Source organism: Palaemon carinicauda, chromosome 28 (genome assembly GCF_036898095.1).
Source record: "Palaemon carinicauda isolate YSFRI2023 chromosome 28, ASM3689809v2, whole genome shotgun sequence".
In the NCBI taxonomy this organism is placed as follows: domain Eukaryota; kingdom Metazoa; phylum Arthropoda; class Malacostraca; order Decapoda; family Palaemonidae; genus Palaemon; species Palaemon carinicauda.
The window spans coordinates 59726191-59753555 of NC_090752.1; the positions used below are offsets into that span (position 1 = coordinate 59726191).

The following is a 27365-nucleotide window of genomic DNA, read 5'->3' on the forward strand; positions in this document are numbered from 1 at the left end:
ATAATATAAATGAGCTTTTTATAGCCCTTTAGAAAAAAAATCTGAATTTTAGCCCTTGTTTAGAATAATATTTAAGAACTCTGTAACTCTTTTAATCATTTGGAGATCTTCAAATACCCTTAATTCATATATCACCTTATCAATTTAAAAAACTTGAAGCTTATAAAAAATCCTTCCAACGCCCCATTGAAAGTAATAATTAGAAATTACTATGGGTTTCACAGACAGTGCAAGTGCGATTTTTTGCAATTATTCTGTAACGAACACTCGAATCAGTACGAGATTTTACTATAGTGTATTACACCCAGTAAGGAAATTTATAGGAGTATCATGAATCATTTATTGTAAATAATAAAGACTTTTGTACCTATACCAAGAGGCAAAACTCATTAGCCAAGCAAGAAAACGAACACCAGGTTGGAAGAGCTCCGCCTGCCTACAACCCCCTTCACCTCCAACCCCCATTTTCTTCCTCCCCTCTCCTTTCTTCCCTCACCTGCCCTACGTCTTTCCTTCTCTCTTTCTCTCTCTCTGAATGTTGCCTTGATTTAAACATATTTTTTTACGATTTTTTTTCTATCAATCTAATAATAATTGACACTGTTGTATAAATGTAACAGTTCAGTGGTTGTTACCCTCCAGTTAACTTATTAATATCTATTTATACTCTGATGAATGTCCTGTGGAAAGGGTCAATATTTATTAGTAATTCATAGAGTAACTGTAACAAGTCACCTATGCAAACTAATCTGAAGGCAGTTGTCAGCTTTCTCTTTATTAAAAAAGTTGAAGAGTTGGGTGACAAACTCATTTCTGCAACCATACGGACAGACATCTTCTGAGGTGGCCATCACTTCTTTAAGCTCTCCCTCGTAATACCAGTAAATGGCTAATGCCCTGAGTAGAAATAAGGTTTGCCAAAAGAAGGCAAGAAAACGCAGGTACGTATACAACAGCCATTTTCCTATCAGTCATAGTGTCTATCACTCAGCTACTCCAAAACCCTTCAGATAGGTGTCAATCTAATAATTATTTACATAACCAATACCATAGAGAGAGAGAGAGAGAGAGAGAGAGAGAGAGAGAGAGAGAGAGAGAGAGAGAGAGATGAGCAAACCAGTGAATAAAGCAGTCAGTCATCTGATAGGTAACAACCGATTGAATTGTTCCATATCTACAACAATAAATATTATAATTAGATAAGATAGATAGATAGATAGATAGAGTGCTTGATATAAAAAAAATCATACAAAATAAGTTGCAACTTAAGCTACCTTCTCAGAAAGAGAGCATGAAGGGAATGGAAAGAACGGAGAGGGATGGATGGCGTGGAGGTGGAGAGAGATAGCTTGAAGCAGGGGGAGAGCAGGTGAGGGATGAAAGGAGAGGGAGGGAGGGGGTGGAGGTAGAGGTTCTGTATATTATTGTTCGGTTTTGTGACTGGATGATTGAGATTTTGCCCTTTGGCATAGGGGCAAGTGTCTTTATAATTCATAATTAACGATTCATTATACCCCATTAAATTTCCTCACTGGGTGTAATACCCTATAGCAACATCTCGTACTGATATGAGTGTTCGTTACAGAATAATTGTAAAAAATCGCACTTGCACTGTCTGTGAAACCCATAGTAATTAGCAATATTTAAAGAAAAATTATATCTTTAGCAAATTCGTCAAGTAAATTAGTATTTATAGAAACCATTATCTTTAGCAAATTCGTCAAGTAAACGAGAATTTAAAGAAAATCAATATCTTTAGCAAAGTCGTTAAGTAAACGAGAATTTAAAGAAAACCAGTATCTAGCAAATTCGTCAAGTAAACAAGAATTTAAAGAAAACCGATATCTTCAGCAAATTCGTCAAGGAAACGAGAATGTAAAGAAAACTATTATCTTTAGCAAATTCGTTAAGTAAACGAGAACTTAAAGAAAACCGATATCTTCAGCACATTCGTCAAGTAAACGAGAATTTGAAGAAAACCGATATCTTCAGCAAAATCGTCAAGTAAACGAGAATTTAAAGAAAACCAATATCTTTAGCAAATTCGTCAAGTAAACGAGAATTTAAAGAAAACCGATATCTTTAGCAAATTCGTCAAGTAAACAAGAATTTAAAGAAAACCAATATCTTTAGCAAAATCATCAAGTAAACGAGAATTTAAAGAAAACCAATGACTTTTACAAAATCGTCAAGTAAACAAGAATTTAAAGAAAACCAATGTCTTTAGCAAAATCGTCAAGTAAACGAGAATTTAAAGAAAACCAATGTCTTAGCAAATTTGTTAAGTAAACGAGAACTTAAAAAAACCAATATCTTTAGCAAATTCGTTAGGTAAACGAGAACTTAAAGAAAACCGATATCTTCAGCAAATTCGTCAAGTAAACGAGAATTTAAAGAAAACCAATATCTTTAGCAAATTCGTCAAGTAAACGAGAATTTAAAGAAAACCGATATCTTTAGCAAATTCGTCAAGTAAACGAGAATTTAAAGAAAACCGATATCTTTAGCAAATTCGTCAAGTAAACGAGAATTTAAAGAAAACCAATATCTTTAGCAAATTCGTCAAGTAAACGAGAATTTAAAGAAAACCAATATCTTCAGCAAATTCGTCAAGTAAACGAGAATTTAAAGAAAACCAATATCTTTAGCAAATTCGTCAAGTAAACAAGAATTTAAAGAAAACCAATATCTTTAGCAAAATCATCAAGTAAACGAGAATTTAAAGAAAACCAATGACTTTTACAAAATCGTCAAGTAAACAAGAATTTAAAGAAAACCAATGTCTTTAGCAAAATCGTCAAGTAAACGAGAATTTAAAGAAAACCAATGTCTTTAGCAAATTTGTTAAGTAAACGAGAACTTAAAAAAACCAATATCTTTAGCAAATTCGTTAGGTAAACGAGAACTTAAAGAAAACCGATATCTTTAGCAAATTCGTCAAGTAAACAAGAATTTAAAGAAAACCGATATCTTTAGCAAATTCGTCAAGTAAACGAGAATTTAAAGAAAACCGATATCTTTAGCAAATTCGTTAAGTGAACGAGAATTTAAAGAAAACCGATATCTTTAGCAAATTCGTCAAGTAAACGAAAATTTAAAGAAAACCGATATCTTCAGAAAATTCGTCAAGTAAACGAGAATTTAAAGAAAACCAATATCTTTAGCAAATTCGTCAAGTAAACGAGAATTTAAAGAAAACCGATATCTTTAGCAAATTCGTCAAGTAAATGAGAATTTAAAGAAAACCAATATCTTCAGCAAATTTGTCAAGCAAACGAGAATTTAAAGAAAACCGATATCTTTAGCAAATTCGTCAAGTAAATGAGAATTTAAAGAAAACCAATATCTTCCGCAATTTCGTCAAGTAAACGAGAATGTAAAGAAAACTATTATCTTTAGCAAATTCGTCAAGTAAACGAGAACTTAAAGAAAACTAATATCTTTAGCAAAATCGTCAAGTAAACGAGAACTTGAAGAAAACCGATATCTTTAGTAAATTCGTCAAGTAAACAAGAACTTGAAGAAAACCGATATCTTTAGCAAATTCGTCAAGCAAACGAGAATTTAAAGAAAACCAATATCTTCAGCAAATTCGTCAAGTAAACGAGAATTTAAAGAAAACCAATATCTTCAGCAAATTCGTCAAGTAAACGAGAATTTAAAGAAAACCAATATCTTCAGCAAATTCGTCAAGTAAACGAGAATTTAAAGAAAACCAATATCTTCAGCAAATTCGTCAAGTAAACGAGAATTTAAAGAAAACCAATATCTTCAGCAAATTCGTCAAGCAAACGAGAATTTGAAGAAAACCAATATCTTCAGCAAATTCATCAAGCAAACAAGAATTTAAAGAAAACCAATATCTTTAGCAAATTCGTCAAGTAAACGAGAATTTAATGAAAACCAATATCTTTAGCAAATTTGTTAAGTAAACGAGAATTTAAAGAAAACCAATATCTTTAGCAAATTTGTTGAGTAAACGAGAACTTAAAGAAAACCAATATATTTAGCAAATTCGTTAAGTAAACGAGAATTTAAAGAAAACTATTATCTTTAGCAAATTCGTCAAGTAAATGATAATTTAAAGAAAACTATTATCTTTAGCAAAATCGTAAAGTAAATGATAATTTAAAGAAAACCAATATCTTCAGCAAAATCGTTAAGTAAATGATAATTTAAAGAAAACCAATATCTTTAGCAAATTCGTCAAGTAAACGAGAATTTAAAGAAAACCAATATCTTTAGCAAATGTGTTAAGTAAACGAGAACTTAAAGAAAACCAGTATCTTTAGCAAATTCGTTAAGTAAACGAGAATTTAAAGAAAACTATTATCTTTAGCAAATTCGTCAAGCAAATGATAATTTAAAGAAAACTATTATCTTTAGCAAAATCGTAAAGTAAATGATAATTTAAAGAAAACCAATATCTTTAGCAAAATCGTTAAGTTACTTATAATTTAAAGAAAACCAATATCTTTAGCAAATTCGTCAAGTAAACGAGAATTTAAAGAAAACCAATATCTTTAGCAAATTCGTTAAGTAAACGAGAATTTAAAGAAAACCATTATCTTTAGCAAATTCGTCAGGTAAACGAGTTCATCCAATAAAAACCGTTTGGCAAAAGGACGATTTCAAATTTTCAACATTCTCCCTTTCCAACTGAGCCTCTCCAAGCAAGGTACACAGAAGAAACGATTGAGAGATAGCCCTGCCAACGTCAAGGTGACCTCCGGTGCGTTTACAGTTGGTGAACAGGATTTCAACTTGAGCAAGTGGCTTTTACCTTAGATGGTACTGCATTTTAACTTAGATAACCTTAAAACTTTTAAAATTTCCTTAAATTTGAAGCCAGTAAAACAGAAATTACCTTAAAACCTTGCAAATTACCCCAAACTAAGGTAATTGCCTTAAAATTTTAAACCCTGCTCGTGAATGACATAAAAAACAAAGCATGCAGATTTAAAAAAAGATAAAGAAAAGCTCGTGGGGCATCACCAGTTCGAAGATGTTGTTAATGTAGCGGGTAATCTGGTAGGCAGCAGATAAAAGAATAAAATCTTGAATAACTTTTGCTGTATCTTTTTTTTTTTTCATTTTATTTCATCAATTGCACTGTTGCTGTTTGTCTCCCTAAATCAACAGAATGCAACACAAAATACAGGTAAGAAAGGTTAAGCTCTACTTTGACGTGATTACAGTGAGCCGGATGTCAACTACTACGTGTTTATTTTATAAACATGAGTTAAAAAGTCATTCTTTATCTACCATTATTAGACTGTCTACTTTTATATGATCATCTAGCAATCTACTTAGGTCCAAATCAAAACACACAGCAGGATCAACTCTACAACCGAAAATGGCTGGGGGGCGGATCTAGGCTTGTCATGGCTTTCAATACAAAAACCCAAGGACAAAATGTTATATATATATATATATATATATATATATATATATATATATATATATATATATATATATATATATACAAATATATATATACATACATACATATATATATATATATATATATATATATATATATATATAGATATATATGTATACACACACACATATATATATATATTTATATATATACATATATATATATATATATATATATATATATATATATATATACAGTATATATATATATATATATATATATATATGTATGTATATGTATATATTTAAATTATACACATATATATGATATATATAAATTATATATATACATACATATACATATATATACATAAATATATATATATATATATATATATATATATATATATATATATATATATATATATATATATATATATATATACAGTAAACTCGTGCAAATGGGGACCAAGGGATAAGAGGCAGCGCATGCATACTTGGAAAGGATCACTTACACTTTCGAAGCGGAAGTCGACGTGAGGACGGACCAAGTCGAACCAGTCCGTGATCTTCTTCCCCACGAGATTCGGCATAACTTGCATTAAGCTGTTTCCGATGGACTTCACGACCATTTTGTTCCTGCAACGGCAAAATTCTCTCAGAGTTTCGGGCAAAAGCCAGTCAGGGTTACACATAGAAAAAAACTTTGGGTCACCAGGTACAAGACTCATATCTTTTGACAACATTCACACCAGGTTTCAGAAGAAAAAAGCATCCAGTTTCCGTCTAAGTTCACTCGGTGATTCATTCAAGACCTACATGATATTTCAGTCAAATCCTACACAGTGTTTCAGTAATAAACTACACAACGTGTCATTCAAATATCACACGATGTTTCATTCCAATCCTACAAAGTGTTACATTAAAAAACTACACAATGTCTCAGACAAAACACAATGTTTCAGTCAAAATATGCCTGGTTTTAATAAAAAACTATACGTTTCATTCTATACTTACGCAATGTTTCAGTCAAAACCTACACGATGTTTCAGTTAAAACTTTCATGATGTTTCCTTAAAAAACTGCATGTTTCAATTAAAACCTACACGATGTTTTAGTATATACTACACGATGTTTCATTCAAAACTACACGATGTTTCAGTTAAAACTTACTCAGGATACTCAGGATTTCTGACAAATATCCCTCAGGTTTTCTGAAACAAATCATACATGTTTTCAAGTAAAATTCATCCAGGGGTTTCAGAAAATATCAACAGAGAACCACAGATTAATATAACTCAGTTTCGAGTAAATATCACTCTAGATTTCGAGGAAATAAAACAGTATTGCATACTGAAAGTACATTTATCCACATAAAAACGCGAGACAAATCAGTCTTGAAGAAAGCCTATATATCAAGACTTATCTGCCAATATAATAAGGAAGAGAGAGAGAGAGAGAGAGAGAGAGAGAGAGAGAGAGAGAGAGAGAGAGAGAGACCTTAAACAATTTAAATTATTTCATATAGAAGATGTAGCAGTGTATTAATGTCCAGTTAGCCAATTTGGGCCATGGCCAAATGGTATGGCACTTGGCTCACGCTTGGTGTGTTCCTGAATAATTCCAGGCACACAGGAACAACATTCAAAAGATATAAATGAGCACCGACATGAGTTGGGGTAAATAATTAGTGCGTAGGACTAACAACCCCAATTCCCTGAAAGACAGAAAGTCTGTAAACCCCTGGACACCACACTATCTCAGGGGGATAAAAGCTTAAGGTGACATACACACACACATAAATATTAATGTAGCCAACTCTAATAATGAACTCCAAAGACAGACAACGCAAACATGCAAGATCACCCAAAACCTTCAAAGTGATTCACGAAAATGATATCTTATTCTAAACACAATGAAAAAATATCACTGAAGACTCAATTAACCAATAGCACACTTATTTCAGACTCATTCTCATACTTGACACTCATTCCAGATTCAGTCTCAGCCTTTTTACTCTTTCCAGTTTCATTCTCAGCCTTGACACTCAATCCAGATTCATTCTCAGCCTTGACAATCGATTCCAGATTCATTCTCAGCCTTAACACTCATTCCAGATTCATGCTCAGCCCTGACACTCATTCCAGATACAGTCTCAGCCTTGACATTCATTTCCGAATTATTCTCAGCCCTGACACTCATTCCAAATTCATTCTCAGCCTTGACAATCATTCCAGATTCAGCCTCAACCTTGACACTCATTCCAGACTCATTCTCATACTTGACACTTATCCCAGATCCATGCTCAACCTTGCCACTCGTTCCAGATTCAGGATGAGCCTTGGCACTTATTCCAGATACAGTCTCAGCCTTGACATTCATTTCCGAATTATTCTCAGCCTTGACACTCATTCCAAAGTCATGCTCAGCCTCGACACTCATTCCAGATTCAACCTCAGCCTTGACACTCATTCCATATTCAGTCTCAGCCTTGACACTCATTCCAAATTCATTCTTAGCCTTGACACTCATTCCAGATTCATTTTCAGCCTTGACAATCATTCTCAGCCTTGACAATCATTCCAGATTCAGCCTCAACCTTGACACTCAATCCAGACTCATTCTCATACATGACACTTATCCCAGATTCATGCTCAACCTTACCAATCATTCCAGATTCAGGATGAGCCTTGGCACTTATTCCAGATACAGTCTCAGCCTTGACATTCATTTCCGAATTATTCTCAGCCTTGACACTCATTCCATATTCATGCTCAGCCTCGACACTCATTCCAGACTCAACCTCAGCCTTGACACTCATTCCATATTCAGTCTCAGCCTTGACACTCATTCCAGATTCATTTTCAGCCTTGACAATCACTCTCAGCCTTGACAATCATTCCAGATTCATTTCAGCCTTGACAATCTATTCCAGATTCATTTTCAGCCTTGACACTCATACCAGATTCAGCTTAAGCCTTGACACTCATTCCAGATTCATTCTCAGCCTTGGCACTCATTCCTGATTCATTCTCAGCCTTGACACCTCTTCCAGATTCATTCTCAGCCTTGGCACTCATTCCTGATTCATTCTCAGCCTTGACACCTCTTCCAGATTCATTCTCAGCCGTGGCACTCATTCCAGATTCATTCTCAGCCTCGACACCTATTGCAGATTCATGTTCAGCCTCTACATTCATTCCAGACTAATTTTCAGCTTTGACAATCATTCCAGATTCATTCTCAGCCTTGACACTCACTCCAGATTTATACTCTTATTAGACACTCATTCCAGATTCAGCCTCACCCTTGACACTCACTCCAGATTTATGCTCTTATTGGACACTCATTCCAGATTCAGTCACAGCCTTGACAATCTATTCCAGATTCATTTTCAGCCTTGACACTCACTCCAGATTTAAGCTCCGCCTTGAACCTTAACCACTAACAAATTTGAGGAGCACGTCATTACCCGAAGAGCATGCAGAAAGGGAAGATTTCGAAGAGCATGTTGCCCCTTAGTGGTAAGGACTGTTCGTCTCGGGCCATGTGTAAGTTCACCTGGTTGCTGAAAGCGGTGTTGTCGAATGTCAGCTGGAACGTGACCTGTACAGTGTCCATCACGGCTTCCTCGCTCAAGAGCTCGATTTTTATGTCCGTGTTGTAGAAGTGTTTTGCAACCTGTTCGAGGGGAGAGATAATTCAGTGTCTTTGATTATAGGCTTTCCAATGGTTATTTCTCCATATTCGTTATTTCTATTGATAATTTTTATATGAGAGTTGTGGTTCATGACTCTGAGTTTAGTGGTGCGTGGAATTAAAGGGATCAGGCTAGTCATAATCATGAGAAAGAGAGAATATGAATAAGGATAAAAACTCTTATTTAACCATGAAGGAAGCTTTGCACAGACCTTTAGGAAGCTGAAAAATTGAAGGAAGAAATAAAACCAGAAACATAGATGTGAAAGAAGAAAAGGCCATCGAAGTGAGCCTTTAAGGATAACTGATTTATATAAAAAAGGGTAAAATAGGCTTTGTGAGTGTCATGCCATTACTTATTTAAAGGTTTAATGGCTACTCGTGAATGGCAGAGACAAGGGACAGTGACATTACACTAGCAAGTAGGACAATGCCCTAGAGACTGACCATAATACATATGATCAGCGCCCAAACTCCATCTCCACACAAGCTAGGACCAGGGAGGGCCAGGCAATGGCTGCTGATGATTCGGCACGTAGACCTAAAGGCGTCCTAAAACCCTCTACACTTAGCTCAAAAGGAAGGTGAGGTTACAGACACCTAAGGAAGTAAATAGTTTGAGCGGGACTCGAACCCCAATCTGCCGATCACCAGGCAGAGACATTACCTATATGCCACAACAATCTTGGCTGCTCTGAGTTCACACTCATGAATGATGAGAATAACAGAGAATGCATTCTTCAAAGCAGCGAATCAAGGATTCAAGTTTAAGGTAGAACCCGAAAATTACAGAGCTAATGAGGGAGAAAGAGCAATCTTAAACTGGTTAATCTTATACTGTGAATACACATTGAAGAGTGACAGTAAGATCAACTTAAGGCAGAGAAGGAACATATAAAGAAGAGGTAATGATACATGGAGACATAAGGGAGAAGGTCCCACATAAGAGTTAACAGAACTTTCAATCAGAAGGATAAAAGATCGATCTTCAGAGGAGTTAAGGCCCCATTGCCACAGAAAAAAATGTTCTACAGGAGAGCTAAGAGTACACTGAGGCAGAGGTAAAAAAGACGTACAGAAGAGTCAAAACAACCTTGAGGCCGAGGGATAAAAGATCTTCAGAAGAGTTAAATGCACAGTGACAGAGGGAAAATGTAAACAAAAGAGTTGAGGGCACGTTGGCAGAGAATAAAAAGGTTATACAGAAGAGTCAAAACAGCCTTGAGCCAGAAGGATAAAAGATCTTCAGAGGAGTTAATGGTACATTGGCAGAGGGAATAAAGATCCATAAGAGAGTTAAGGGCACATTGAGGCAGAGGTAAAAAAGATCAACAGAGGAGTCAAAACAACCTTGAGCCAGAAGGATAAAAGATCTTCAGAGGAGTTAATGGTACATTGGCAGAGGGAATAAAGATCCATAAGAGACTTAAGGGCACATTGAGGTAGAGGTAAAAAAGAACAACAGAAGAGTCAAAACAACCTTGAGGCTTAAGTATAAAAGATCTTCAGAGGAGTTAAGGGTAGATTGGCAAAGGGAATAAAGATCCTCAAGAGACTTAAGGGCACATTGAGGCAGAGGTAAAAAAGATCCAACAGAGGATTCAAAATAACCTTGAGGCTGAAAGATAATAGATCTTCAGAGGAGTTAAGGGTACATTGGCAGAGGGAATAAACATCCACAAGAGACTCAAGGGCACATTGAGGCAGAGGTAAAAAAGATCAACTGAAGAGTCAAAACAACCTTGAGGCTGAAGCATATAAGATCAGAAGAGGAGTTAAGGGTACATTGGCAGAGGGAATAAAGATCCACAAGAGACTTAAGGGAACATTGAGGCAGAGGTAAAAAAGATCAACAGAGGAGTCAAAACAACCTTGAGCCAGAAGGATAAAAGATCTTCAGAGGAGTTAATGGTACATTGGCAGAGGGAATAAAGATCCATAAGAGACTTAAGGGCACATTGAGGCAGAGGTAAAAAAGATCAACTGAAGAGTCAAAACAACCTTGAGGCTGAAGCATAAAAGATCAGAAGAGGAGTTAAGGGTACATTGGCAGAGGGTATAAAGATCCACAAGAGACTTAAGGGCACAATGAGGCAGAGGTAAAAAAGATCAACAGAAGAGTCAAAACAACCTTGAGTCAGAAGGATAAAAGATCTTCAGAGGAGTTAAGGGTACAATGGCAGAGGGAATAAACATCCACAAGAGACTTAAGGGCACATTGAGGCAGAGGTAAAAAAGATCAACTGAAGAGTCAAAACAACCTTGAGGCTGAAGGATAAAAGGTCTTCAGAGGAGTTAAGGGTACATTGGCAGAGGGTATAAAGATCCACAAGAGACTTAAGGGCACAATGAGGCAGAGGTAAAAAAGATCAACAGAAGAGTCAAAACAACCTTGAGTCAGAAGGATAAAAGATCTTCAGAGGAGTTAAGGGTACAATGGCAGAGGGAATAAACATCCACAAGAGACTTAAGGGCACATTGAGGCAGAGGTAAAAAAGATCAACAGAGGAGTCAAAACAACCTTGAGTCAGAAGGATAAAAGATCTTCAGAGGAGTTAAGGGTACATTGGCAGAGGGAATAAAGATCCACAAGAGACTTAAGGGCACATTGAGGCAGAGGTAAAAAAGATCAACAGAAGAGTCAAAACAACCTTGAAGGTGAAGGATAAAAGATCTTCAGAGGAGTTAAGGGTACATTGGCAGAGGGAATAAACATCCACAAGACACTCAAGGGCACATTGAGGCAGAGGTAAAAAAGATCAGCAGAGGAGTCAAAACAACCTTGACGCTGAAGTATAAAAGATCTTCAGAGGAGATAAGGGTACATTGGCAGAGGGAATAAACATCCACAAGAGACTTAAGGGCACATTGAGGCAGAGGTAAAAAAGATCAACAGAAGAGTCAAAACAACCTTGAAGCTGAAGGATAAAAGATCTTCAGAGGAGTTAAGGGTACATTGGCAGAGGGAATAAACATCCACAAGAGACTCAAGGGCACATTGAGGCAGAGGTAAAGAAGATCAACAGAAGAGTCAAAACAACCTTGAGGCTGAAGGATAAAAGATCTTCAGAGGAGTTAAGGGTACATTGGCAGAGGGAATAAACATCCACAAGAGACTCAAGGGCACATTGAGGCAGAGGTAAAAAAGATCAACAGAGGAGTCAAAACAACCTTGAAGCTGAAGGATAAAAGATCTTCAGAGGAGTTAAGGGTACATTGGCAGAGGGAATAAACATCCACAAGAGACTCAAGGGCACATTGAGGCAGAGGTAAAAAAGATCAATAGAGGAGTCAAAACAACCTTGAGCCAGAAGGATAAAAGATCTTCAGAGGAGTTAAGGGTACATTGGCAGAGGGAATAAACATCCACAAGAGACTTAAGGGCACATTGAGGCAGAGGTAAAAAAGATCAACAGAAGAGTCAAAACAACCTTGAGGCTTAAGGATAAAAGATCTTCAGAGGAGTTAAGGGTACATTGGTAGAGGGAATAAACATCCACAAGAGACTCAAGGGCACATTGAGGCAGAGGTAAAAAAGATCAACATAAGAGTCAAAACAACCTTGAAGCTGAAGGATAAAAGATCTTCAGATGAGTTAAGGGTACATTGGTAGAGGGAATAAACATCCACAAGAGACTCAAGGGCACATTGAGGCAGAGGTAAAAAAGATCAACAGAAGAGTCAAAACAACCTAGAAGCTGAAGGATAAAAGATCTTCAGAGGAGTTAAGGGTACATTGGCAGAGGGAATAAACATCCACAAGAGACTCAAGGGCACATTGAGGCAGAGGTAAAAAAGATCAACCGAGGAGTCAAAACAACCTTGAAGCTGAAGGATAAAAGATCTTCAGAGGAGTTAAGGGTACATTGGCAGAGGGAATAAAGATCCATAAGAGACTTAAGGGCACATTGAGGCAGAGGTAAAAAAGATCAACAGAGGAGTCAAAACAACCTTGAAGCTGAAGGATAAAAGATCTTCAGAGGAGTTAAGAGTACATTGGCAGAGGGAATAAACATCCACAAGAGACTTAAGGGCACATTGAGGCAGAGGTAAAAAAGATCAACAGAGGAGTCAAAACAACCTTGAGGCTGAAGTATAAAAGATCTTCAGAGGAGTTAAGGGTACATTGGCAGAGGGAATAAACATCCACAAGAGACTCAAGGGCACATTGAGGCAGAGGTAAAAAAGATCAATAGAGGAGTCAAAACAACCTTGAGCCAGAAGGATAAAAGATCTTCAGAGGAGTTAAGGGTACATTGGCAGAGGGAATAAACATCCACAAGAGACTTAAGGGCACATTGAGGCAGAGGTAAAAAAGATCAACAGAAGAGTCAAAACAACCTTGAGGCTTAAGGATAAAAGATCTTCAGAGGAGTTAAGGGTACATTGGTAGAGGGAATAAACATCCACAAGAGACTCAAGGGCACATTGAGGCAGAGGTAAAAAAGATCAACAGAAGAGTCAAAACAACCTTGAAGCTGAAGGATAAAAGATCTTCAGATGAGTTAAGGGTACATTGGTAGAGGGAATAAACATCCACAAGAGACTCAAGGGCACATTGAGGCAGAGGTAAAAAAGATCAACAGAAGAGTCAAAACAACCTAGAAGCTGAAGGATAAAAGATCTTCAGAGGAGTTAAGGGTACATTAGCAGAGGGAATAAACATCCACAAGAGACTCAAGGGCACATTGAGGCAGAGGTAAAAAAGATCAACCGAGGAGTCAAAACAACCTTGAGGCTGAAGGATAAAAGATCTTCAGAGGAGTTAAGGGTACATTGGCAGAGGGAATAAACATCCACAAGAGACTTAAGGGCACATTGAGGCAGAGGTAAAAAAGATCAACAGAGGAGTCAAAACAACCTTGAAGCTGAAGGATAAAAGATCTTCAGAGGAGTTAAGAGTACATTGGCAGAGGGAATAAACATCCACAAGAGACTTAAGGGCACATTGAGGCAGAGGTAAAAAAGATCAACAGAGGAGTCAAAACAACCTTGAGGCTGAAGTATAAAAGATCTTCAGAGGAGTTAAGGGTACATTGGCAGAGGGAATAAAGATCCTCAAGAAACTTAAGGGCACATTGAGGCAAAGGTAAAAAAGATCAAGAAGAGTCAAAACAACCTTGAGGCTGAAGGATAAAAGATCTTCAGAGGAGTTAAGGGTACATTGGCAGAGGGAATACACATCCACAAGAAACTCAAGGGCACATTGAGGCAGAGGTAAAAAAGATCAACAGAAGAGTCAAAACAACCTTGAGGCTGAAGTATAAAAGATCTTCAGAGGAGTTAAGGGTACATTGGCAGAGGGAATAAAGATCCACAAGAGACTTAAGGGCACATTGAGGCAGAGGTAAAAAAGATCAACAGAGGAGTCAAAACAACCTTGAGGCTGAAGGATAAAAGATCTTCAGAGGAGTTAAGGGTACATTGGCATAGGGAATAAAGATCCACAAGAGACTTAAGGGCACATTGAGGCAGAGGTAAAAAAGATCAATAGAAGAGTCAAAACAACCTTGAGCCAGAAGGATAAAAGATCTTCAGAGGAGTTAAGGGTACATTGGCAGAGGGAATAAACATCCACAAGAGACTTAAGGGCACATTGAGGCAGAGGTAAAAAAGATCAACAGAGGAGTCAAAACAACCTTGAGGCTGAAGTATAAAAGATCTTCAGAGGAGTTAAGGGTACATTGGCAGAGGGAATAAAGATCCACAAGAGACTTAAGGACACATTGAGGCAGAGGTAAAAAAGATCAACAGAGGAGTCAAAACAACCTTGAGGCTGAAGTATAAAAGATCTTCAGAGAAGTTAAGAGTACACTGGCAGAGGGAATAAACATCCATAAGAGACTTAAGGGCACATTGAGGTAGAGGTAAAAAAGAACAACAGAAGAGACAAAACAACCTTGAGGCTGAAGTATAAAAGATCTTCAGAGCAGTTAAGGGTACATTGGCAAAGGGAATAAAGATCCTCAAGAGACTTAAGGGCACATTGAGGAAGAGGTAAAAAAGATCAACAGAGGATTCAAAATAACCTTGAGGCTGAAAGATAATAGATCTTCAGAAGAGTTAAATGCACAGTGACAGAGGGAAAATGTAAACAAAAGAGTTGAGGGCACGTTGGCAGAGAAAAAAAAAGGTTATACAGAAGAGTCAGAACAGCCTTGAGCCAGAAGGATAAAAGATCTTCAGAGGAGTTAATGGTACATTGGCAGAGGGAATAAAGATCCATAAGAGACTTAAGGGCACATTGAGGCAGAGGTAAAAAAGATCAACAGAGGAGTCAAAACAACCTTGAGCCAGAAGGATAAAAGATCTTCAGAGGAGTTAATGGTACATTGGCAGAGGGAATAAAGATCCATAAGAGACTTAAGGGCACATTGAGGTATAGGTAAAAAAGAACAACAGAAGAGTCAAAACAACCTTGAGGCTGAAGTATAAAAGATCTTCAGAGGAGTTAAGGGTACATTGGCAAAGGGAATAAAGATCCTCAAGAGACTTAAGGGCACATTGAGGCAGAGGTAAAAAAGATCAACAGAGGATTCAAAATAACCTTGAGGCTGAAAGATAATAGATCTTCAGAGGAGTTAAGGGTACATTGGCAGAGGGAATAAACATCCACAAGAGACTCAAGGGCACATTGAGGCAGAGGTAAAAAAGATCAACAGAAGAGTCAAAACAACCTTGAGGCTGAAGCATAAAAGATCAGAAGAGGAGTTAAGGGTACATTGGCAGAGGGAATAAAGATCCACAAGAGACTTAAGGGAACATTGAGGCAGAGGTAAAAAAGATCAACAGAGGAGTCAAAACAACCTTGAGCCAGAAGGATAAAAGATCTTCAGAGGAGTTAATGGTACATTGGCAGAGGGAATAAAGATCCATAAGAGACTTAAGGGCACATTGAGGCAGAGGTAAAAAAGATCAACTGAAGAGTCAAAACAACCTTGAGGCTGAAGCATAAAAGATCAGAAGAGGAGTTAAGGGTACATTGGCAGAGGGTATAAAGATCCACAAGAGACTTAAGGGCACATTGAGGCAGAGGTAAAAAAGATCAACAGAAGAGTCAAAACAACCTTGAGGCTGAAAGATAAAAGATCTTCAGAGGAGTTAAGGGTACAATGGCAGAGGGGATAAACATCCACAAGAGACTTAAGGGCACATTGAGGCAGAGGTAAAAAAGATCAACAGAGGAGTCAAAACAACCTTGAGGCTGAAGGATAAAAGATCTTCAGAGGAGTTAAGGGTACATTGGTAGAGGGAATAAAGATCCACAAGAGACTCAAGGGCACATTGAGGCAGAGGTAAAAAAGATCAACAGAAGAGTCAAAACAACCTTGAAGCTGAAGGATAAAAGATCTTCAGAGGAGTTAAGGGTACATTGGCAGAGGGAATAAACATCCACAAGAGACTCAAGGGCACATTGAGGCAGAGGTAAAAAAGATCAACAGAGGAGTCAAAACAACCTTGAGGCTGAAGTATAAAAGATCTTCAGATGAGATAAGGGTACATTGGCAGAGGGAATAAACATCCACAAGAGACTTAAGGGCACATTGAGGCAGAGGTAAAAAAGATCAACAGAAGAGTCAAAACAACCTTGAAGCTGAATGATAAAAGATCTTCAGAGGAGTTAAGGGTACATTGGCAGAGGGAATAAACATCCACAAGAGACTCAAGGGCACATTGAGGCAGAGGTAAAAAAGATCAACAGAAGAGTCAAAACAACCTTGAAGCTGAAGGATAAAAGATCTTCAGAGGAGTTAAGGGTACATTGGCAGAGGGAATAAACATCCACAAGAGACTCAAGGGCACATTGAGGCGGAGGTAAAAAAGATCAACAGAGGAGTCAAAACAACCTTGAAGCTGAAGGATAAAAGATCTTCAGAGGAGTTAAGGGTACATTGGCAGAGGGAATAAACATCCACAAGAGACTTAAGGGCACATTGAGGCGGAGGTAAAAAAGATCAACAGAGGAGTCAAAACTACCTTGAAGCTGAAGGATAAAAGATCTTCAGAGGAGTTAAGGGTACATTGGCAGAGGGAATAAACATCCACAAGAGACTTAAGGGCACATTGAGGCAGAGGTAAAAAGGATCAACAGAAGAGTCAAAACAACCTTCAAGCTGAAGGATAAAAGATCTTCAGAGGAATTAAGGGTACATTGGTAGAGGGAATAAACATCCACAAGAGACTCAAGGGCACATTGAGGCAGAGGTAAAAAAGATCAACAGAAGAGTCAAAACAACCTTGAAGCTGAAGGATAAAAGATCTTCAGATGAGTTTAGGGTACATTGGCAGAGGGAATAAACATCCACAAGAGACTCAAGGGCACATTGAGGCAGAGGTAAAAAAGATCAACAGAGGAGTCAAAACAACCTTGAGGCTGAAGGATAAAAGATCTTCAGAGGAGTTAAGGGTACATTGGCAGAGGGAATAAACATCCACAAGAGACTTAAGGGTACATTGAGGCAGAGGTAAAAAAGATCAACAGAGGAGTCAAAACAACCTTGAGGCTGAAGTATAAAAGATCTTCAGAGGAGTTAAGGGTACATTGGCAGAGGGAATAAAGATCCACAAGAGACTTAATGGCACATTGAGGCAGAGGTAAAAAAGATCAAGAAGAGTCAAAACAACCTTGAGGCTGAAGGATAAAAGGTCTTCAGAGGAGTTAAGGGTACATTGGCAGAGGGAATAAAGATCCACAAGAGACTTAAGGGCACATTGAGGCAGAGGTAAAAAAGATCAACAGAGGAGTCAAAACAACCTTGAGGCTGAAGGATAAAAGATCTTCAGAGGAGTTAAGGGTACATTGGCATAGGGAATAAAGATCCACAAGAAACTTAAGGGCACATTGAGGCAGAGGTAAAAAAGATCAACAGAAGAGTCAAAACAACCTTGAGGCTGAAGGATAAAAGATCTTCAGAGGAGTTAAGGGTACATTGGCAGAGGGAATATACATCCACAAGAGACTCAAGGGCACATTGAGGCAGAGGTAAAAAAAGATCAACAGAGGAGTCAAAACAACCTTGAGGCTGAAGGATAAAAGATCTTCAGAGGAGTTAAGGGTACATTGGCAGAGGGAATAAACATCCACAAGAGACTTAAGGGCACATTGAGGCAGAGGTAAAAAAGATCAACAGAGGAGTCAAAACAACCTTGAGGCTGAAGTGTAAAAGATCTTCAGAGGAGTTAAGGGTACATTGGCAGAGGGAATAAAGATCCACAAGAGACTTAAGGACACATTGAGACAGAGGTAAAAAATATCAACAGAGGAGTCAAAACAACCTTGAGGCTGAAGTATAAAAGATCTTCAGAGAAGTTAAGAGTACACTGGCAGAGGGAATAAACATCCACAAGAGACTTAAGGGCACATTGAGGCAGAGGTAAAAAAGATCAACAGAGGAGTCAAAACAACCTTGAGGCTGAAGTATAAAAGATCTTCAGAGGAGTTAAGGGTACATTGGCAGAGGGAATAAAGATCCACAAGAGACTTAAGGGCACATTGAGGCAGAGGTAAAAAAGATCAACAGAGGAGTCAAAACAACCTTGAGTCTGAAGGATAAAAGATCTTCAGAGGAGTTAAGGGTACATTGGCAGAGGGAATAAACTTCCACAAGAGACTCAAGGGCACATTGAGGCAGAGGTAAAAAAGATCAACAGAAGAGCCAAAACAACCTTGAGTCAGAAGGATAAAAGATCTTCAGAGGAGTTAAAGGTACATTGGCAGAGGGAATAAAGATCCACAAGAGACTCAAGGGCACATTGAGGCAGAGGTAAAAAAGATCAACAGAAGAGCCAAAACAACCTTGAGTCAGAAGGATAAAAGATCTTCAGAGGAGTTAAGGGTACATTGGCAGAGGGAATAAAGATCCACAAGAGACTCAAGGGCACATTGAGGCAGAGGTAAAAAAGATCAACAGAAGAGCCAAAACAACCTTGAGCCAGAAGGATAAAAGATCTTCAGAGGAGTTAAGGGTACATTGGCAGAGGGAATAAACATCCACAAGAGACTCAAGGGCACATTGAGGCAGAGGTAAAAACGATCAACAGAAAAGTCAAAACAACCTTGAGCCAGAAGGATAAAAGATCTTCAGAGGAGTTAAGGGTACATTGGCAGAGGGAATAAACATCCACAAGAGACTCAAGGGCACATTGAGGCAGAGGTAAAAAAGATCAATAGAGGAGTCAAAACAACCTTGAGCCAGAAGGATAAAAGATCTTCAGAGGAGTTAAGGGTACATTGGCAGAGGGAATAAACATCCACAAGAGACTTAAGGGCACATTGAGGCAGAGGTAAAAAAGATCAACAGAAGAGTCAAAACAACCTTGAGGCTTAAGGATAAAAGATCTTCAGAGGAGTTAAGGGTACATTGGTAGAGGGAATAAACATCCACAAGAGACTCAAGGGCACATTGAGGCAGAGGTAAAAAAGATCAACAGAAGAGTCAAAACAACCTTGAAGCTGAAGGATAAAAGATCTTCAGATGAGTTAAGGGTACATTGGTAGAGGGAATAAACATCCACAAGAGACTCAAGGGCACATTGAGGCAGAGGTAAAAAAGATCAACAGAAGAGTCAAAACAACCTAGAAGCTGAAGGATAAAAGATCTTCAGAGGAGTTAAGGGTACATTAGCAGAGGGAATAAACATCCACAAGAGACTCAAGGGCACATTGAGGCGAGTAAAAAAGATCAACCGAGGAGTCAAAACAACCTTGAGGCTGAAGGATAAAAGATCTTCAGAGGAGTTAAGGGTACATTGGCAGAGGGAATAAACATCCACAAGAGACTTAAGGGCACATTGAGGCAGAGGTAAAAAAGATCAACAGAGGAGTCAAAACAACCTTGAAGCTGAAGGATAAAAGATCTTCAGAGGAGTTAAGAGTACATTGGCAGAGGGAATAAACATCCACAAGAGACTTAAGGGCACATTGAGGCAGAGGTAAAAAAGATCAACAGAGGAGTCAAAACAACCTTGAGGCTGAAGTATAAAAGATCTTCAGAGGAGTTAAGGGTACATTGGCAGAGGGAATAAAGATCCTCAAGAGACTTAAGGGCACATTGAGGCAAAGGTAAAAAAGATCAAGAAGAGTCAAAACAACCTTGAGGCTGAAGGATAAAAGATCTTCAGAGGAGTTAAGGGTACATTGGCAGAGGGAATAAACATCCACAAGAAACTCAAGGGCACATTGAGGCAGAGGTAAAAAAGATCAACAGAAGAGTCAAAACAACCTTGAGGCTGAAGTATAAAAGATCTTCAGAGGAGTTAAGGGTACATTGGCAGAGGGAATAAAGATCCACAAGAGACTTAAGGGCACATTGAGGCAGAGGTAAAAAAGATCAACAGAGGAGTCAAAACAACCTTGAGGCTGAAGGATAAAAGATCTTCAGAGGAGTTAAGGGTACATTGGCATAGGGAATAAAGATCCACAAGAGACTTAAGGGCACATTGAGGCAGAGGTAAAAAAGATCAATAGAAGAGTCAAAACAACCTTGAGCCAGAAGGATAAAAGATCTTCAGAGGAGTTAAGGGTACATTGGCAGAGGGAATAAACATCCACAAGAGACTTAAGGGCACATTGAGGCAGAGGTAAAAAAGATCAACAGAGGAGTCAAAACAACCTTGAGGCTGAAGTATAAAAGATCTTCAGAGGAGTTAAGGGTACATTGGCAGAGGGAATAAAGATCCACAAGAGACTTAAGGACACATTGAGGCAGAGGTAAAAAAGATCAACAGAGGAGTCAAAACAACCTTGAGGCTGAAGTATAAAAGATCTTCAGAGAAGTTAAGAGTACACTGGCAGAGGGAATAAACATCCATAAGAGACTTAAGGGCACATTGAGGTAGAGGTAAAAAAGAACAACAGAAGAGACAAAACAACCTTGAGGCTGAAGTATAAAAGATCTTCAGAGCAGTTAAGGGTACATTGGCAAAGGGAATAAAGATCCTCAAGAGACTTAAGGGCACATTGAGGAAGAGGTAAAAAAGATCAACAGAGGATTCAAAATAACCTTGAGGCTGAAAGATAATAGATCTTCAGAAGAGTTAAATGCACAGTGACAGAGGGAAAATGTAAACAAAAGAGTTGAGGGCACGTTGGCAGAGAAAAAAAAAGGTTATACAGAAGAGTCAGAACAGCCTTGAGCCAGAAGGATAAAAGATCTTCAGAGGAGTTAATGGTACATTGGCAGAGGGAATAAAGATCCATAAGAGACTTAAGGGCACATTGAGGCAGAGGTAAAAAAGATCAACAGAGGAGTCAAAACAACCTTGAGCCAGAAGGATAAAAGATCTTCAGAGGAGTTAATGGTACATTGGCAGAGGGAATAAAGATCCATAAGAGACTTAAGGGCACATTGAGGTAGAGGTAAAAAAGAACAACAGAAGAGTCAAAACAACCTTGAGGCTGAAGTATAAAAGATCTTCAGAGGAGTTAAGGGTACATTGGCAAAGGGAATAAAGATCCTCAAGAGACTTAAGGGCACATTGAGGCAGAGGTAAAAAAGATCAACAGAGGATTCAAAATAACCTTGAGGCTGAAAGATAATAGATCTTCAGAGGAGTTAAGGGTACATTGGCAGAGGGAATAAACATCCACAAGAGACTCAAGGGCACATTGAGGCAGAGGTAAAAAAGATCAACAGAAGAGTCAAAACAACCTTGAGGCTGAAGCATAAAAGATCAGAAGAGGAGTTAAGGGTACATTGGCAGAGGGAATAAAGATCCACAAGAGACTTAAGGGAACATTGAGGCAGAGGTAAAAAAGATCAACAGAGGAGTCAAAACAACCTTGAGCCAGAAGGATAAAAGATCTTCAGAGGAGTTAATGGTACATTGGCAGAGGGAATAAAGATCCATAAGAGACTTAAGGGCACATTGAGGCAGAGGTAAAAAAGATCAACTGAAGAGTCAAAACAACCTTGAGGCTGAAGCATAAAAGATCAGAAGAGGAGTTAAGGGTACATTGGCAGAGGGTATAAAGATCCACAAGAGACTTAAGGGCACATTGAGGCAGAGGTAAAAAAGATCAACAGAAGAGTCAAAACAACCTTGAGGCTGAAAGATAAAAGATCTTCAGAGGAGTTAAGGGTACAATGGCAGAGGGAATAAACATCCACAAGAGACTTAAGGGCACATTGAGGCAGAGGTAAAAAAGATCAACAGAGGAGTCAAAACAACCTTGAGGCTGAAGGATAAAAGATCTTCAGAGGAGTTAAGGGTACATTGGTAGAGGGAATAAAGATCCACAAGAGACTCAAGGGCACATTGAGGCAGAGGTAAAAAAGATCAACAGAAGAGTCAAAACAACCTTGAAGCTGAAGGATAAAAGATCTTCAGAGGAGTTAAGGGTACATTGGCAGAGGGAATAAACATCCACAAGAGACTCAAGGGCACATTGAGGCAGAGGTAAAAAAGATCAACAGAGGAGTCAAAACAACCTTGAGGCTGAAGTATAAAAGATCTTCAGATGAGATAAGGGTACATTGGCAGAGGGAATAAACATCCACAAGAGACTTAAGGGCACATTGAGGCAGAGGTAAAAAAGATCAACAGAAGAGTCAAAACAACCTTGAAGCTGAATGATAAAAGATCTTCAGAGGAGTTAAGGGTACATTGGCAGAGGGAATAAACATCCACAAGAGACTCAAGGGCACATTGAGGCAGAGGTAAAAAAGATCAACAGAAGAGTCAAAACAACCTTGAAGCTGAAGGATAAAAGATCTTCAGAGGAGTTAAGGGTACATTGGCAGAGGGAATAAACATCCACAAGAGACTCAAGGGCACATTGAGGCGGAGGTAAAAAAGATCAACAGAGGAGTCAAAACAACCTTGAAGCTGAAGGATAAAAGATCTTCAGAGGAGTTAAGGGTACATTGGCAGAGGGAATAAACATCCACAAGAGACTCAAGGGCACATTGAGGCGGAGGTAAAAAAGATCAACAGAGGAGTCAAAACTACCTTGAAGCTGAAGGATAAAAGATCTTCAGAGGAGTTAAGGGTACATTGGCAGAGGGAATAAACATCCACAAGAGACTTAAGGGCACATTGAGGCAGAGGTAAAAAGGATCAACAGAAGAGTCAAAACAACCTTCAAGCTGAAGGATAAAAGATCTTCAGAGGAATTAAGGGTACATTGGTAGAGGGAATAAACATCCACAAGAGACTCAAGGGCACATTGAGGCAGAGGTAAAAAAGATCAACAGAAGAGTCAAAACAACCTTGAAGCTGAAGGATAAAAGATCTTCAGATGAGTTTAGGGTACATTGGCAGAGGGAATAAACATCCACAAGAGACTCAAGGGCACATTGAGGCAGAGGTAAAAAAGATCAACAGAGGAGTCAAAACAACCTTGAGGCTGAAGGATAAAAGATCTTCAGAGGAGTTAAGGGTACATTGGCAGAGGGAATAAACATCCACAAGAGACTTAAGGGTACATTGAGGCAGAGGTAAAAAAGATCAACAGAGGAGTCAAAACAACCTTGAGGCTGAAGTATAAAAGATCTTCAGAGGAGTTAAGGGTACATTGGCAGAGGGAATAAAGATCCACAAGAGACTTAATGGCACATTGAGGCAGAGGTAAAAAAGATCAAGAAGAGTCAAAACAACCTTGAGGCTGAAGGATAAAAGGTCTTCAGAGGAGTTAAGGGTACATTGGCAGAGGGAATAAAGATCCACAAGAGACTTAAGGGCACATTGAGGCAGAGGTAAAAAAGATCAACAGAGGAGTCAAAACAACCTTGAGGCTGAAGGATAAAAGATCTTCAGAGGAGTTAAGGGTACATTGGCATAGGGAATAAAGATCCACAAGAAACTTAAGGGCACATTGAGGCAGAGGTAAAAAAGATCAACAGAAGAGTCAAAACAACCTTGAGGCTGAAGGATAAAAGATCTTCAGAGGAGTTAAGGGTACATTGGCAGAGGGAATATACATCCACAAGAGACTCAAGGGCACATTGAGGCAGAGGTAAAAAAAGATCAACAGAGGAGTCAAAACAACCTTGAGGCTGAAGGATAAAAGATCTTCAGAGGAGTTAAGGGTACATTGGCAGAGGGAATAAACATCCACAAGAGACTTAAGGGCACATTGAGGCAGAGGTAAAAAAGATCAACAGAGGAGTCAAAACAACCTTGAGGCTGAAGTGTAAAAGATCTTCAGAGGAGTTAAGGGTACATTGGCAGAGGGAATAAAGATCCACAAGAGACTTAAGGACACATTGAGACAGAGGTAAAAAATATCAACAGAGGAGTCAAAACAACCTTGAGGCTGAAGTATAAAAGATCTTCAGAGAAGTTAAGAGTACACTGGCAGAGGGAATAAACATCCACAAGAGACTTAAGGGCACATTGAGGCAGAGGTAAAAAAGATCAACAGAGGAGTCAAAACAACCTTGAGGCTGAAGTATAAAAGATCTTCAGAGGAGTTAAGGGTACATTGGCAGAGGGAATAAAGATCCACAAGAGACTTAAGGGCACATTGAGGCAGAGGTAAAAAAGATCAACAGAGGAGTCAAAACAACCTTGAGTCTGAAGGATAAAAGATCTTCAGAGGAGTTAAGGGTACATTGGCAGAGGGAATAAACTTCCACAAGAGACTCAAGGGCACATTGAGGCAGAGGTAAAAAAGATCAACAGAAGAGCCAAAACAACCTTGAGTCAGAAGGATAAAAGATCTTCAGAGGAGTTAAAGGTACATTGGCAGAGGGAATAAAGATCCACAAGAGACTCAAGGGCACATTGAGGCAGAGGTAAAAAAGATCAACAGAAGAGCCAAAACAACCTTGAGTCAGAAGGATAAAAGATCTTCAGAGGAGTTAAGGGTACATTGGCAGAGGGAATAAAGATCCACAAGAGACTCAAGGGCACATTGAGGCAGAGGTAAAAAAGATCAACAGAAGAGCCAAAACAACCTTGAGCCAGAAGGATAAAAGATCTTCAGAGGAGTTAAGGGTACATTGGCAGAGGGAATAAACATCCACAAGAGACTCAAGGGCACATTGAGGCAGAGGTAAAAACGATCAACAGAAAAGTCAAAACAACCTTGAGCCAGAAGGATAAAAGATCTTCAGAGGAGTTAAGGGTACATTGGCAGAGGGAATAAACATCCACAAGAGACTCAAGGGCACATTGAGGCAGAGGTAAAAAAGATCAAGAAGAGTCAAAACAACCTTGAGCCAGAAGGATAAAAGATCTTCAGAGGAGTTAAGGGTACATTGGCAGAGGGAATAAACATCCACAAGAGACTCAAGGGCACATAGAGGCAGAGGTAAAAAAGATCAACAGAGGAGTCAAAACAACCTTGAGGCTGAAGTATAAAAGATCTTCAGAGGAGTTAAGGGTACATTGGCAGAGGGAATAAAGATCCACAAGAGACTTAATGGCACATTGAGGCAGAGGTAAAAAAGATCAAGAAGAGTCAAAACAACCTTGAGGCTGAAGGATAAAAGGTCTTCAGAGGAGTTAAGGGTACATTGGCAGAGGGAATAAACATCCACAAGAGACTTAATGGCACATTGAGGCAGAGGTAAAAAAGATCAACAGAAGAGTCAAAACAACCTTGAGGCTGAAGTATAAAAGATCTTCAGAGGAGTTAAGGGTACATTGGCAGAGGGAATAAAGATCCACAAGAGACTTAATGGCACATTGAGGCAGAGGTAAAAAAGATCAACAGAAGAGTCAAAACAACCTTGAGGCTGAAGCATAAAAGATCAGAAGAGTTAAGGTCACATTGGCAAGGAGAAAAATAAAAACTACTGAAAAGTTAATAGTTTAAAGAAACAGGAGAGGGGTCTAAAGAAGAGTTGAGGGCACATTGACAGACGGAATAAATATTAACAAAAGAGTTAAGGGCACGTAAGCAGAGACTAAAAATTTGAAGAACTGAAGGCACCTCAGGGCAGAAGGTTAAAATACCGTCAGAGGTTTTAAGGGCACCTTGACGCAGAAGTCAAAAAGATCTACAGAAAAGTTAATGGTACCTTGAGCCAGAAGAAAACCAAACAGATTTCCAGAATAGTACAGGGCACCTTAAGGCAAAACCAGATTTATAGCAAAGTTGATGGCATTTTGAAGCAAAGGGAAAATATTTTATGAAGACGTAGCATCGTGTATTAGAGTAACTATCTTTAACTCATCCAATCTATGAGGGGACCAAGGAATAAACCACGAAATACCAGAAAATTATTCCAGATAGAAATATTTCAACACCGAATAAAGAGAACATTGTGATCGATCTAAGGAAAGTTTAAATACCATCTGAATAAAACATAATTAATGAAGTTAGAAGCTGAAATTTGATGATACATGAAAAGAGAGCAGTCTCAGTTTGCGAACTTTCAGTTCAGCATGGCTAAGAGGAGAAAGATGAATGGTTGAATCTTTGCCAAGAGGAATATATAGAAATTACTTACAGGGAAGAAATCAAACCTTGAGGCGCCCTCTAGGTGAGCAAGTGATGATGATGAGTACACGTATTTTACGCACAGAAACAATAGGCCAAAAGCAGGAAGTTTTGATAAAATTACTTGAATTTCTTAGAGGTAATCAGATTCTACAAATCCTAACAGATATGAACAAAGTAACACAGGTGGTAACATCCGTCCCTGGTTTCATTATTAAACCTTCAATACTTAAATTTAAAGCAATATTACAATGTTATTTTTACAAAGAAATGTAGTCGCAGTCAGCGTAAACACTGATAGATGCCAGATATCGCTATCTGACCGCGTTTTGAGGCAAAAACAGTGTTGCCAGATATGTGAATTTATCCCTAGATTTGGGGATTGTGGGTGTCTGATGGGGATATTCTGTACAAATATTTATGAAGAAAAAACAAAGATAAGTAAACCTTTATATTGTTGCAAAATTTTACTTCCACGTATCTAAAGCATAGTGAGTAATTTATATATTTGTAAAGCCTACGTGATCAGAAGAAAATATATATTTATGGGGATATTTTATCACAAGTTTTGGGGACTTTTAGACTAACCCAACTGGCAACACTGGAAAATAAGACAAAACGGTTACACTGATACAGAGTTGGATGAAGATTAGAAATTATAAAGAGCCATGATCCATCACTTCTTGTTATTGAATGGAAATCATAACCATCAGCTTAGAGTCTATGATTGATGAACTAACCTGAGTAATCTGCCCCATAGTATAGTAGGCGTAGCCACGTCTTTTAGACCTATAGTGAAGTAACATGCCGTCGCTCGATTCACTCTCGCAGAAGAAGGAGGGAGGGCGCATGCGCGGATAGGAAAACTTGAGGTACTCGTGAAGGTTGTCTAAAC

General features: G+C 38.4%; 1 protein-coding gene across 2 annotated transcripts in view; it reads right to left on the reverse strand.

The window, feature by feature from the left end:
* Gyc88E (Guanylyl cyclase at 88E) overlaps positions 1 to 27365 on the reverse strand; it is a 234009-nt gene that overhangs the window by 72728 nt on the left and 133916 nt on the right. For both annotated transcript variants that reach the window (XM_068352075.1, XM_068352076.1), the window contains exons 4-6: positions 27211 to 27365; positions 8855 to 9063; positions 5898 to 6021 (exon numbers count right to left, since the gene is read on the reverse strand). In XM_068352075.1, coding sequence (XP_068208176.1) covers positions 5898 to 6021; positions 8855 to 9063; positions 27211 to 27365 — 488 coding nt within the window. The remainder of the gene's footprint in view (positions 1 to 5897; positions 6022 to 8854; positions 9064 to 27210) is intronic.